This window comes from Botrytis byssoidea (genome assembly GCF_014898295.1).
Source record: "Botrytis byssoidea strain MUCL 94 chromosome Unknown BBYS_003, whole genome shotgun sequence".
Lineage (NCBI taxonomy): Eukaryota > Fungi > Ascomycota > Leotiomycetes > Helotiales > Sclerotiniaceae > Botrytis > Botrytis byssoidea.
The window spans coordinates 515,397-528,079 of record NW_024065844.1 but is presented as its reverse complement, the minus strand read 5'-3'; the positions used below and the strand labels follow the sequence as shown (position 1 = coordinate 528,079).

At 42.9% G+C, this 12,683-nt stretch overlaps 6 protein-coding genes across 6 annotated transcripts; 2 read left to right on the top strand and 4 right to left on the bottom strand.

The window, feature by feature from the left end:
• Positions 1 to 204: 204 nt before the first annotated feature.
• EAE97_001611 (uncharacterized protein) lies at positions 205 to 2,403 on the bottom strand (the record flags this gene model as incomplete). The annotated part of the gene is made up of 6 exons (XM_038872122.1): positions 205 to 669; positions 734 to 915; positions 988 to 1,749; positions 1,805 to 1,839; positions 1,890 to 2,130; positions 2,257 to 2,403. 6 exons carry the CDS (start codon positions 2,401 to 2,403, stop codon positions 339 to 341), a joined length of 1,698 nt encoding a protein of 565 aa, XP_038736680.1. The 3' UTR covers positions 205 to 338.
• Positions 2,404 to 2,827: 424 nt separating this feature from the next.
• On the bottom strand, positions 2,828 to 3,478 carry EAE97_001610 (uncharacterized protein; the record flags this gene model as incomplete). Its single annotated transcript, XM_038872121.1, has 2 exons — positions 2,828 to 3,060; positions 3,145 to 3,478. 2 exons carry the CDS (start codon positions 3,476 to 3,478, stop codon positions 2,828 to 2,830), a joined length of 567 nt encoding a protein of 188 aa, XP_038736679.1.
• Positions 3,479 to 4,032: 554 nt separating this feature from the next.
• On the bottom strand, positions 4,033 to 5,463 carry EAE97_001609 (uncharacterized protein; the record flags this gene model as incomplete). Its single annotated transcript, XM_038872120.1, has 2 exons — positions 4,033 to 4,409; positions 4,500 to 5,463. 2 exons carry the CDS (start codon positions 5,461 to 5,463, stop codon positions 4,033 to 4,035), a joined length of 1,341 nt encoding a protein of 446 aa, XP_038736678.1.
• Positions 5,464 to 5,844: 381 nt separating this feature from the next.
• Positions 5,845 to 7,368, top strand: EAE97_001608 (uncharacterized protein). The gene is made up of 4 exons (XM_038872119.1): positions 5,845 to 6,574; positions 6,634 to 6,722; positions 6,781 to 7,113; positions 7,163 to 7,368. Exons 1-4 carry the CDS (start codon positions 6,028 to 6,030, stop codon positions 7,292 to 7,294), a joined length of 1,101 nt encoding a protein of 366 aa, XP_038736677.1. The 5' UTR covers positions 5,845 to 6,027; the 3' UTR covers positions 7,295 to 7,368.
• Positions 7,369 to 8,624: 1,256 nt separating this feature from the next.
• EAE97_001607 (uncharacterized protein) lies at positions 8,625 to 9,739 on the top strand (the record flags this gene model as incomplete). Its single annotated transcript, XM_038872118.1, has 2 exons — positions 8,625 to 8,918; positions 9,023 to 9,739. The coding sequence occupies 2 exons, from the start codon at positions 8,625 to 8,627 to the stop codon at positions 9,737 to 9,739; spliced, it is 1,011 nt and encodes a 336-aa protein (XP_038736676.1).
• A 1,077-nt stretch (positions 9,740 to 10,816) lies between these two features.
• EAE97_001606 (uncharacterized protein) lies at positions 10,817 to 12,631 on the bottom strand. The gene is made up of 4 exons (XM_038872117.1): positions 12,099 to 12,631; positions 12,024 to 12,051; positions 11,571 to 11,973; positions 10,817 to 11,516 (listed from the first exon to the last, which is right to left on the bottom strand). Exons 1-4 carry the CDS (start codon positions 12,254 to 12,256, stop codon positions 11,005 to 11,007), a joined length of 1,101 nt encoding a protein of 366 aa, XP_038736675.1. The 5' UTR covers positions 12,257 to 12,631; the 3' UTR covers positions 10,817 to 11,004.
• Positions 12,632 to 12,683: the final 52 nt, after the last annotated feature.

The window sequence follows — 12,683 nt, the reverse complement described above, 5'->3', positions numbered from 1 at the left end:
GCCCAATCCCCATAGTGTATGATCGAGTCGATCGGATCAAGAAATGGAGATTTGATATTGAAAGAAAGGTGAATCTAAACGCCCTCGGATATCTTTCATGGCAAAGCAATACTACCTTCCAGCTTCTTTCAATCGAAAAGTACTTCGGGGTCACTTCATCACGCTGTTGGCCATGGTTTATTGACAAGATACGCCTCCATGACCATCAAAAACAACAATTCAAATTGTACTGCCGATCAGAATTCATTCTCTAATATTGCTTCAATTTCTAGAAGACCACCATAACCCAAGCTCCAACAGCCAACAACCATCTACGTACCCACCTATCGACAAACCATCTACACTCTACTAACCCATCTAACACCCACCTTCTCAGGGTTCCTCATCTGTAATAACAAAACAATAACATTATCCTTCACCACACTCATAACCCTCTCCTCTGCTTCCTCTTCTGTTTCTCCCTCCTCCCGCACAATCTCCACGCGGTCTCTCTTGAACAACGCAACCATGGCCGCTACAAATTCTACTTGGCTGAACTTCTTACCAGGACATGCTCGGATCGAATCAGACCATGGTTGGTATGATCCCTTGGGTGGTGTACGGATATATTCACGTTCTACGGGTGATGAGTGTATATTTTCGGCTTTGTTTAAGATCCAGCGTTGAGGACTGCAAGTATAGGGAGTCAGTAGTTTTAACTAATAGGATGTACAAGAAATAAGGGTAAGCATACTGCCATTCGAGACTGTTATCACCCCAGTATCGCGGATGTGAGTGTAAGGCGTTGGAATTCGCAATAATGCGCGTGTCGGGCGGAATCGTGATGGTTCGGCCATCGACCGTAAGCGGTTGTGGTATTTCAAAGGTAGATTTGCAGATACCGATGAGTGGATTGTAAAGTCTCACAGTCTCCAGCTATTTCATATCATTTCTGTCAGCATCATTGTATCATCATGTGAGCAGGGGGCTAGGGGGAGGGCTATTGACCATTATGGCAAGACACCTATTCAATCTCGGATATATTTCTTTGAAATCCCAAGTCGATGGCATATCGTTGGTTATAACAGTGTTAATTTCCTCCGAGACCCAATCTTGAACCTCTGGATGAGCAGCAAGAAGATAAATTGTCCAGTTCAGCACAACGGCCGTCGTATCATGGCCAGCAAAATTATAAACGAAGAGATTCCCATAAATTTCCTCTTCGGTGAGCCCCTGAAAGCCACTTGGAGCAGAGCCATTTGAACTCAATTGAGATTGTTCTTTCGAAGCTCTAAGCAAAGAACTCGTGAACGTCGCGCTTTTGGGTTTCCCATGCGCAATGGCATCTTTTTCATCCTTCAGCATCTCTGCCATGTGAAATTTAAAATCAACTGTTGCTTGTCCAATCCGCTTCCACTTTGGCGGCCAGGATAACTTAGAGACAAGTTTAGGACCAAGAACAAGGATAAGGAGACAATTCTCTAGCACAAGTGCGAGGGAGTCTCGGTAATTGAAAGTGTGTCCTGCTTCGGGTTGTTCAGTAGATCTTTTGAATGAGTAGGATTTCCCAAATCCGGCTCCCGATAGCACATGAAGTGAGAATGTACGAGCATCCTTATCTGTTCGTGTAATGGGATCCTTTAGAGATTTCCAGAATTGCAAAATCTCATCTGCTTGTCTTAAACCCTCGATCCAAACTAGCCGGCTGTTTTTGTCATTGAAAGGAGCACTTGTAATCTTGCGCTGACGCTGCCAATCTGGACCTACAGCCTAAAACCAAGTCAGCTACGGCAGTATATCAGAATCTAATATCATTATCACCTACTGTCGAGATATTAGGTCCGAAAACAGACAAAACCGCTATGTCGATTAGCACTTAGCACAATATACAAATACGACATCATACTCACCAAGCAAATCAGGAGGTCTATCAAAGTCATCCTTGCGTTTGAAAACTTCATTGACTGAATCGGAATCGCAGAGATATAACCAATTACGACCAGCTGAGACATGAATGACTGCATTACCAAGCTTTTGGTGCATGGTGTACTTGTCTTTGAACTCCCAGCCCGGTGTGCTATATCGAACGATATCACAATCGCCGAATGCAGCCTTTATAATAGGAAGCACGATACCTGATGCGAGAATCCACTAATCACGATGTATCAGTATGGCCATGATATCAAGGAAGTGGGAGTAAATGTGTATATATATAAAATGTTATCTAGTCGTAAAAGCTCGTAACATTAGTGATAGATTAAATCATGTGTAACTCACTACTGGATTATCACCACTTGCAATGAGGATCCTAATGGGAATTCCGATCTTCAGGGCAATCCTATAGTTCTTGAACAGGCAAACAAGATTCCAGATGGCAAAGCTCACAGGTAGAAGAACCACCAGTGTAAGCGCCAGGGGAGCCATAACGCTTAATGCTGAACACTCAAAATAGGAAAGATAGAAATTTGTGATGCAACGAAATTGGAAATTGAGAAAAATCCATAACTCTCTCTGCCTTTATATGTCCAACGGTATTGAAAAATTCATGGGTATAAGGGCACAGCACGTTGGAACCTAGGCTAGCTATGCCATTGGCTAGAGAGAGATATCTACCAACATTTAAAGCAGTTGGAATTTAATATATATATATCTCGCAGCAGTCTAACTGCGTATACGACACGCGCGAAGTATCTCTCCACTTTGAAGAACTGGTAATAATTCGTATCTCTGATATTCCTATGGATCATGTATCAACTTATCGCAAAATTGAACCACATCCATCTGACACCCTTTGAGACGAGTATAGCATATATCTCATCATAGCACAAGATAGCAACTACCATAATCATCACGCACGAGCTCTAGTGGTACACCAATATTTATCACTCTCCTCCACAACCACCAAATCCATCTTCTCCACCGGCCCAATAATCTCAATATCCTTTTGTTGCCCCTCCAAAATATCTCTCGTATGCCATTTCAACGTGAAATTCTCTCGATTGCCGGGGCCCGTTAGACCCGCCAATTGTTCGTTCGTCGCCGCATACACGATTCGTCCAATATGCGCCCAGTAAATCGTCGCTAGATCATCATGCAGGTAAGTTACTACAATCTTTCTCTCAAATAGCAAGACTCGCAAGTGAAAATGTGAAAATACAAACGTACCCGAACACATAGCACAAGGTTCCCACGTACTAACCAACGTACATCTCCACAAATACTCTTTCGTATAATGCGAGTATGCGAGTTTGGCTAGAGAGCTCTCGGCGTGATTTACTTGATCAATGCTTTGATGCGTGAGGAGTACGGTTTCGTTGTCGGGACCGAGGAGCACGGCGGCAAAGGGTCGTTTTCCTTGGGTGACTGCCCGTCGCTGTACGGTGAGACAGGCGGTTATGCTGGCTTCGATTTGGGCTGTGCTGAGAGGAGTGCGTGGGGGAAAGAGATCGGGAGCAATGGCTTGCGCGGCCGAAGATGTGAGGGCGGCTTCGTGGGACATCTTGGGTCTGGGGGTGGTTAGTGGGGAGGGAAATGGGATAGCATGTTTTGGTACCTGCAACGCTGTTGTAGACTTGGGTAAGTTCTAGAATGCGCTGCAGGTGGTTCAGGAGTATTGATGTTATATAGCTGTGGTTTAGTAGAAGAGGTGTCAACGAGGGGTCGTTATCATTTTTAGCTAGGCGAGGCGAGCTCCGTGAAGGGGAAGATGGGATGGCCCGCATGAGATTGCTCAAATGATATATCATGATTAAAAATCCAATAATTATTCAATCTTGTAAAATAGAACATCTTGTTGAAGTCTATGAATAAAGTGATCTTCACTATTGATTTCTGATCAATTACCTATCACTTCAAGGTATGTCGGTGTGTGATCGAAATGTCAGTGTTCGAATATCCCACAATTTTATCACAACATTTTATGTGAGCTACCTCGAACAATAGTGGAATTCGTTTCTTCTAGACATGTTTCATTTTATTTATTCATTATTCATGGTATTTTAAGTAAAGCTGTCTCCGTTTCCAAACGCCCTAATTTATTTCGTCGCTGTGCTTTCATTCAATTGTTAAGATCCATCCATTGTCTTCACGTTCATTCTTTCCATTCAGACCACCCCACAAGAGAATACCTCTAAAGTCAACATCGCTCATTGACGAACTTGCAAACCATCCACGCTCGCCAGGAACAAGCTTTCTGACGTCATCACCTTCGATGCCCTCAGAGTCCGAAACGACTATTTGACTCCAAAGACCTTCACCAGTTTGTCGACCTAGTGCTTGCCAGGTAGCATCCTTGAAACTTGCCGCAGTCATGCCTTGGGGAGGACATTGAAATGCCCAAACGTCACTCCAGAACCTGCCAGCCCCAGCATGACCTTCGCTACTTGGATCTTTCTCACCAAGTAAGAGAATCAAATATTCTCTACCCATACCTAAAAAATGTTAGCTTTCATTTTATGAATGGTACAAATAGACTGCGTCCCAATACAGCCAGGAACTGATTAAATAAAGTAAAAACTTACCAGTATTGATAGTATGCATGCCGGCCACACTTCTGTTACCGGGATGTTTCATACTCTCCTCCTCAAAGTTCAAAGTTTCCCAATCTCCTTTCGGAGTGATACCCAGTTCTCCTGAACCGGATTTGTCATTGAAAGTTTGGAGGGCCAATTCCAAAATATCAAGATAGCCACCTTCCTCACCCTCACCATTGAAACCGCCATATCGGTAGATTCTCTGTTTTGAAACTGCGAGTGATGTACCTCCTCTGGGCTTTCCTGGAGCAGAAGGAAATTCTTTCCATGTACGGCTTCGAACATCAAATGCCCAGAGATCATTTGTTCGTCCAGAAACCGGGCATCCTGCGTGGATGAAGAATGTTCCATGACCACCTTGCTCCTCGTCTGTCTGGGCACCTTCTGCAATTGTGCCAATTTTAGTTTCATCGATAGCCTGATCGAAATCTGCACTCTTCATATTTGATGGCTCAGGTTTTTCGATAGCAACACTCGAATGGTAAGATCGCGCAGCTGGAAATGGTGTGCCAGGAGCTGGATCCAAGAAAGACCATTTATCTGTCCTAGTATCATAGACCCAAACTCTGCCATTTTCTTCAAGAGGTTTCATCTCTGGGCCACCTCTTCCACCAAAGATAAAAATTCGTTCCCCGATGACTCCTGCTGTATGTCCTACTCTCTTTTCTGGAACCTCACCACCATTATGTGTAGGCTTGGCAGCAATAGCTCGATAGTCGGCGCTGGTGACTGTGCCAGAAGGAAGGATGATGACATGCATATCATTGTCGACTGGTTCGCGTGGATCGATTTCACCTCCGAATATATACGCTCGACCTGCGACGACCGAGATACTATGAGATGATCTTGGAAGTTGAACTCCATTGATGCGATTCCATTTTGCTTTGAGGGGATGTGTATTCTGAAAGAGACCGTGAGTGATTTTTGCAGCTGTCGCACTAATTTCCATCATCTTGAATGTAGATTGAGATCAAGTAGAATCTCAAGTAGCTCTTGGTAAAGTGTATTGGGAACCTTGGATCAAGACGATTGAAAAGAGAATAATATGAATTGAGGCTTATATTATTTGTGAGATTACCAAAGACTTGCGATATTGAAATGGATAGCAACAGAACGTGAAAAGGATATTCATTCACCGGTATTCAAAGGGACAATCCGCCAAGGAAAGTGGTTCGAGATCTGAGGGGGATACGGGGGATACGGGGGATACGGGGGGATACGTCAGTGGTGGAAGGGTAAGGGTAAAGGTAAAAAGAGCTCTAGGGTGGGGTAGCTCTGCTCTTTATTAGCTTCTTTGGCTCCTGAAGTGATTGAACACTCCTCTCTCTAAATACCTAGGTATATGCACATGTTCGCTACATCACATCAGAATTGCTATCATTTTCCTTATCGGTTGAAATGACGCTTGGGGTGACTACCTAATTCAATCAATGCTCACAAGGAATACCTACATTCGCATCGCTCATTCAAACGCAAAATTTCTTCAATCTCGCTGCCTTAGGATAAAAGACGAGAGATGATGTCCAGATCTATCTTGCGAAGTTTATCGCGTCGCAACGCGATCGCACATTCTCCTAACACTACCCCTCTCTTACACCCGTCGTCTGTTACCCAATATAAGTTACCAAGATGGACACATCCATCTATCAATCCATCTCATTCACGAAGCTACCAAAACTGCAGGCAGAGATACTACAGGTTTGATCCAAATGAAGCTCGGAATGCACGCCCTCTCTTGACCGAGCAACATATCAGAAACTTCACCAAGCATCCTGCTTTACACTCATTCATAGCCCTATTAGCTGGTGGTGGTATAGTGGTTTATGCCAGCAATATCGAGGATGTGCCGGTTTCAGGAAGGAGGCGGTTCAATATATACAGTCATCAGGATATGGAAGCAGAAGGGCAGATGATGTATGAACAGATATTACGGCAATATCACAACCATATTCTTCCCGACTGGGATAAGAGGACCCGGATGGTACAGAGAGTTATGAGTCGGCTAATACCTGCGAGTGGCATCGACAACGTAAACTGGGAAGTAAATGTGATAGAGTCTCAAGGTGAATAGGAAACTGAATACTTGTTTTAGATATTGATTAGCTTACCTTACTTTCCACAGAAATGAATGCCTTTGTTATACCTGGAGGCAAAGTGTTTGTCTTTACAGGAATATTGCCGATTGCTAAAACAGATGATGGCCTTGCTACAGTAAATTTTCCTCCTGATCTTTCTTTTATCGACAATCATTAACTTATCAATCTTGCAGATTCTTGGTCATGAAATTGCCCATAATATCGCCAATCATTCGGGAGAAACAATGAGTAAAACCGCGGTATTTTATATGCCCTTGCGTATATTGTTTCGATTCTTGGACGCTACAGGATATACTGGAGGTCTAGGTGAAATATTGGGGGCTCTCGCACTCGAATTTGGCATGAATTTACCGGCATCAAGAAACCAAGAAACAGAAGCTGATCATATTGGGCTGATGATCATGGCAAAGAGCTGTTACGATCCTCATGCAGCAATAGGTGTGTGGGAGAGGATGCAAGCCGCAGAGAAGAATGCTCCACCTGAGTGGTTTTCAACTCATCCATCGGTAGGTGCTTTGATACTTGGTTAAGAATAGTAGGACTGACCCATAACAGAATAACAATCGAATAACACAAATGCAAGAATGGATGTCCAAAGCGGAGGCCGCGAGAGACGAAAGTGGTTGTGCGCCAACTACGAATCATTTCAGCAAGTTTCGAAATTCGTATGGCGAGCTTTGGTCATAAGTATGATCATTTCGTGTGCACCTGTATGAGTATTTACAAAAAAGGGAGTTTTTTGAACATGATGGGATAGATCGGAAAGTGCGAGGAGTTCAGCTGCCAGTCTATGAATAGCTTGGGCATGAAACAGGATTTACTCTGCTCCAATTATTAATAGATTCATGCTAGTAAGTCTATTTTTCTACTGTACTTCACACCGCAACAGAGACCTGGTGAATAAAACTACGCAGCTATATCGGACACTTATTGTAATTCAACAATACAGACAATACCCAACTGAGAGCACCATTCACATTTTTACTTGCTTGTGGTCATCCCGCTTTATACGTCATTATCCGGGTTTAATCAGGTAGTGTTCCCAAACATGAAGTCTCTTGATGAGACGCTCTGATTTCACATTCAAAAGTGGCATAAGTAGTACTAAGTTATACAACAGAACGTTCTACTTCTTTCTCCGTTGAGCTAGTGCCGTGGCGTGACTGAAATGCATGCCTTGTATAGTATTTCTAGCGGGATACCGAACATATAAACTCATTTCGATATTCAAAATCAACCCTAGCAATCATTATTTCGGATTGAAATTTGGATAAGCGAACTCGTGAGCTTCAAATCCAACAAACAATTTAGATCATTCATATTTTGAATGAATATGTAGATCATCACAAAGTAGTTGGAAAACAAGTGTTTTCGGTGTATGATTATTTGGGTGATTCGATATCCCGGGGTTCCCATTCTTCCTAGAGACTATCACATCTAGGATCAACTTTCTAAAAGGCAATACGTTCCGCTATTGCAAAAGAGTCTCGAGTTGCGCTGCAGCCGCTAGATCACGTGCACGCCAGTGATATACACCGCTTCAAGCCTTATGAACAATTGGACCCAGATGATCGCATGAGGTATTGTGTGCATTCTATTGCGGGGTGGGTGTCTTCTTCGAGTGATCAATCACTTTAAGGTTACATATATTGGGTCCACACCGCTAGATACCACCCCGCGGTTGCCCTTTGAATCGTTTTTTGAATTATTGCAAGTCCCGCCCCCGCCATATAACGTAAATTGCTCGTTACAAGTGATGTAGAGGTTAGATGCCATGGCCCGATGTGCCGCGACTGAAATGTTGTGTGCTTGGCGAACCAATACGACATGATCATAATGATATTTCTGGTTGATGACATGTAAGCTGTGTTACCGCGAGTCTTCATCTCTTATATCTCACTCTATTTCCTTGTCTGAAAAAGCTGTATCACCATTCTCTCAACTTTCGGTTCTTTTTAGTGCGTACAATTCTTACACGTACCAACTCTTTTTCCAGTCTTTCGTTCAGAACAGTACAATGGCAGCTGCTGTCATGCAACCACTTTCAGCCATGTCTCTTGATAGAGAGATCATGGCTCCCTCTCCCATCTCCAACAATCAATCGAGACACGGTAGAAGTAGACATGGAGGAAGTATCTCCAACAATAAGAAGACTCGTCAGAGAGGCTACAGCATTATTGCCGAACGCGACTCTACTGTCACTCGAGCCCTTACCAAGCTTCTCAAACGTTCAGTAGAACAAGACCAGGAACAGGGAGAGGACTCAGAACTTGTTGCAGATTCTGAAGGCTGGTTTAATTGTGCAAAAGTCGTCAGTACAAATAACTTAAGATTTAGGCCTTTCTAGACGTCTGAATCTACTCGTCTAAGAAATACGTTATTTTCCAAGTATCAAATCGCCTAACAATTTCATAGCTCGATGACCTCAATTCCCTTGATCTCAGTCTCTTAGAACTTCGAAATATCATTCAGTCTCCTGCAAAATCCCTGTTCACCATAAGATCGATTTCCTCATCCGAAAACGAGTCAGAATCTCCTTCTAACTACATCATTCGTCTCGAGACCTCTTCTACTCCCACAACCACAACCTCGACAAATATTTCTTCCATCTCCCTTCAACTTCTCACCACTTCAACCGTAGATTTACCTGATCTCATCGTCTACGAAACCTCGTACGCAAACTACCCTCTCATTCTCGCTTCTGGGGGTATCAAAAAAGCAGGCGGGCAAGCTCATCTAGCATTCTCTAGTATCTTTGTCTCCTCTGATGGTACCGAAACTCGAACCTCTTCATCCACTAGTAAAGATGATGCAGATATATCTATTTATGTCTCTCTCAAATCAACTCTTGAGTCCCACCCCGAGATTAAATGGTACAAAAACGGAAACAGGGGAATATTAAGCGAGGGGAATGATGAAGGTGTTGTTAGTAAAAATGTGTGGAAAAAGGTTATTGCGAGACGAGCAGATATTGGGGTCTTGTTTGAGAATGGAGTGGTGAAGAAGGAGGTTCCGGTTGGACTGAGAGGAAAGGGTATTAAGGGGAAGAAGGGTGGGAGGGGGAAGGGAAATGCTTGGAATAAGGAAATGAAGGAGAGGAGTGAGGATGAGACGGAGTCGAGTGAAGATTAAATGTTTTTTTTTTCTTTTTTTTTTGGTTGGGAAGATTGGGAATGAGATGCTAAGATGGTGTTGGTTTGGATGAATGGATGGAGAGATAGAATAGAATATATTCGTATACGAAGATAGTTTTCTGTAGTGGTGCCCTGACTGATTATAGTCTTACGAGTGTTCAAATTTTGCCTCGGAGCAAGTGATGTCTTTAACTAACTGGGGCAGTTTGTTCACATGTGAATAATCTGTGTGTATTCGTATCCTGCAATAAGTAGTGATTAGTAATTATACGAGCAAAGATGTCGATGGCTTTTCGCAAGCTATGAATTTAAGCACTGCGTTTTCCTCATATATCACCACCGTCTTATTTCTTTCCTGCTACGATATCAAAATCGTGAGTACTTTGAGTGAAGAAGAGGAGAAGAAGAAGAAGAAGAAGAAGAAGAACGGGGCCCTTGCAAATGATATGAGAAAAAAAAGTAGCGCTATCAATTTTCTCAGCGCAGGCCTGAATCTTGAAAAGTCACCAAATTCCAAACATGGCAAGCTCCGTTCTCTATATCCAATAAAATAAACAGCACCCTTCTCAAGAAAAACAGAAAGAAAGAAAAGGGAAGTAGGAGGGAGGCTAGATATATGGAATGGGATATATAGAGGCAAAATTTATTCATGAATATGGGTATCGCAATCTCGAATACATATTTTATGTTATGTTTATCGATACTTGGAGATGTGGGTTGGGATTTCTGAGTATGCAGTGACACTGTGAGATAGAGATTAGATGGTGTAAGTGTGTAGATGATGGTTAGTGAGTATTTGTTTCGAGGTGAGGAGATGAGGAGGTGTGGGGATTTGGAGGTGTGGAGGTGTGGAGGTGTGGAGGTGTGGAGGTGTGGAGTTGAGGAGTTGAGTTGAGGAGGTAGGAAGTAGGAAGTAGCAGATGGAATTTTGATGCGAGGATGTTTGTCGAAGGGAGAGGGGGGATATTTAAACTGTTGATGGATTTAGATGATGGAGTGTAGTTTAGAGATATACTTGGTATGCGCATAACATTCTGTTGGGGCATCTTTCTTGTCAATTTTGCAGGTTGAATTTTCGATGGTCATCAGGACTACTAGATGAGATGAGATAGCTATGTGATTTGATAATTTTGCTCGGCTCAGGGGCAAGGGATACATATATTTACTGGAAGAATAAAACTATATTGACCAATTATGACAATGTGATTGAACGTCCCAAACAAGGAATGTCGAAGGACAGATGAGTGACACTTGCGCCAAATCTCAAAATATAGCAATTGCGTTTCCATGACTGGACACACCTCCTTGACAATGATTCGGAGCACTAGTAACGAAAAAGCTCCACCTTCCTTTCTCTCTACACGTCTTTGCCAACTTCTCCAAGTCGAACATTTCTCCTAGAGGCATACCCCACATGGCAAGTATATATTCATGTAACATATAATGCTCTTGCGATGGCCAAGCCTCAAAAGCAGGCGCATCACCTGCTACAGCCGAAAAGTAGCAATCATGTAACCAATCAAGCATGTCCTCATCTTGTTTGAGACCGGCCCACCTCTGACCATCATCAGGTCCAATTCCGTGTGGTCTGAGAGCAGCGGCTTTTCGTGCTTCTGGTGATTTGCTGTGGTATGTAGATACAAACCCCGAACGAATAAAAAGCAGATCTCCTATTTGAATATTTCCACCTTGAGATGCGGGGCGGATATCGATACCTTGGGCTTTTCCGGCAGCTTGCAATTCAGCGTAGGATATAGTGTGGTAGTCAAATGGATCTATACATTCAAGTCAGACAACGAATTGATACAGATTTGATGGTGGTTGATTACCATAGACAATTCCGTTCTCCTTTGCGTACGTCCAGTAGTCAATCAATATACCGCGACCGGCTATCCCATGCTCAGCCCAATGATGGATTCCACATTTGTTATCATCCTTCTCAGCTCCAATTATATCCTTCTCTTTAGTCCCATTATAAAAGTTGCCTGTGGGCATGTGTGCAATATGCCTGAAACCATCCCATTGTGTACCTGATTGTGTATTTAATGAATATACATCATCATAAGCCAATCCTGGAGCTAGCTCTTTAATGCTATGCTCGAATGGTTCTCGACTGAAAGCTGGTACTTCTGGTACGTTCAAAGGGAGGTTCAATGGAACGATCTCCCCGCTTTGAATTTCATTGGATGCGGCAGTGACTCGAGCTGGCGTGAGAAGATTTAATCTTCCAATCTATGTAATCGTTCAACGATATTGAAAGTTATAATGTCAGAATTACGTACATAATCATCAGGTCCCCAAACCCACGCACTTTTAGACGTTAGTTGAGCTTCTAGAAAACCGCACATACTACTCACGCTCCTTCGGGTGCATCCTCTCTTCGTGGAACATCCTTTCTATTAGGAAACTTGGTGGAATTGGGGTCGAATGGAATAGTCGTGGCAGTCTTATTGCCGGTTAAGAAATCGGTGACTTGAGTAAGTCGGCTGTTAACTTTGGATTGCATATCTGACATTTTAAAATAGTAATTATGGTCTTGAACCCTTTTTGTGAATGAAGGAAGATCTCAAGTTCACGATGGTTCACACCTCAAGCTTCCAACTTACCGGTCTCTTGATAGAGCGGGGGCGGGGAAGTACCTCCTAGTAGCTCCCCTCATCCCGAGGCAAGTTTGAGTTTGAGATCGTATTCAGCAAAAGCTGGTCATAGTTGATAATAGGGTTAACTTAGTAGTTTGAGTAATTTGTAATAGCAGATAGCAGATAGCAAATCATTGACATTTGGAACATATCAAGGAACCTTTTGTTTTGATGCCAATTTGTGCCTTGAAAACCTGAAGATAAATCGTTGAAAAGATACTGTATTTTATATGAAGGAGCAACGATGTCAATATTCATCTTGCTTGTACTTTGTATAGACGTTTCGAGAGTGTGCATTGCATT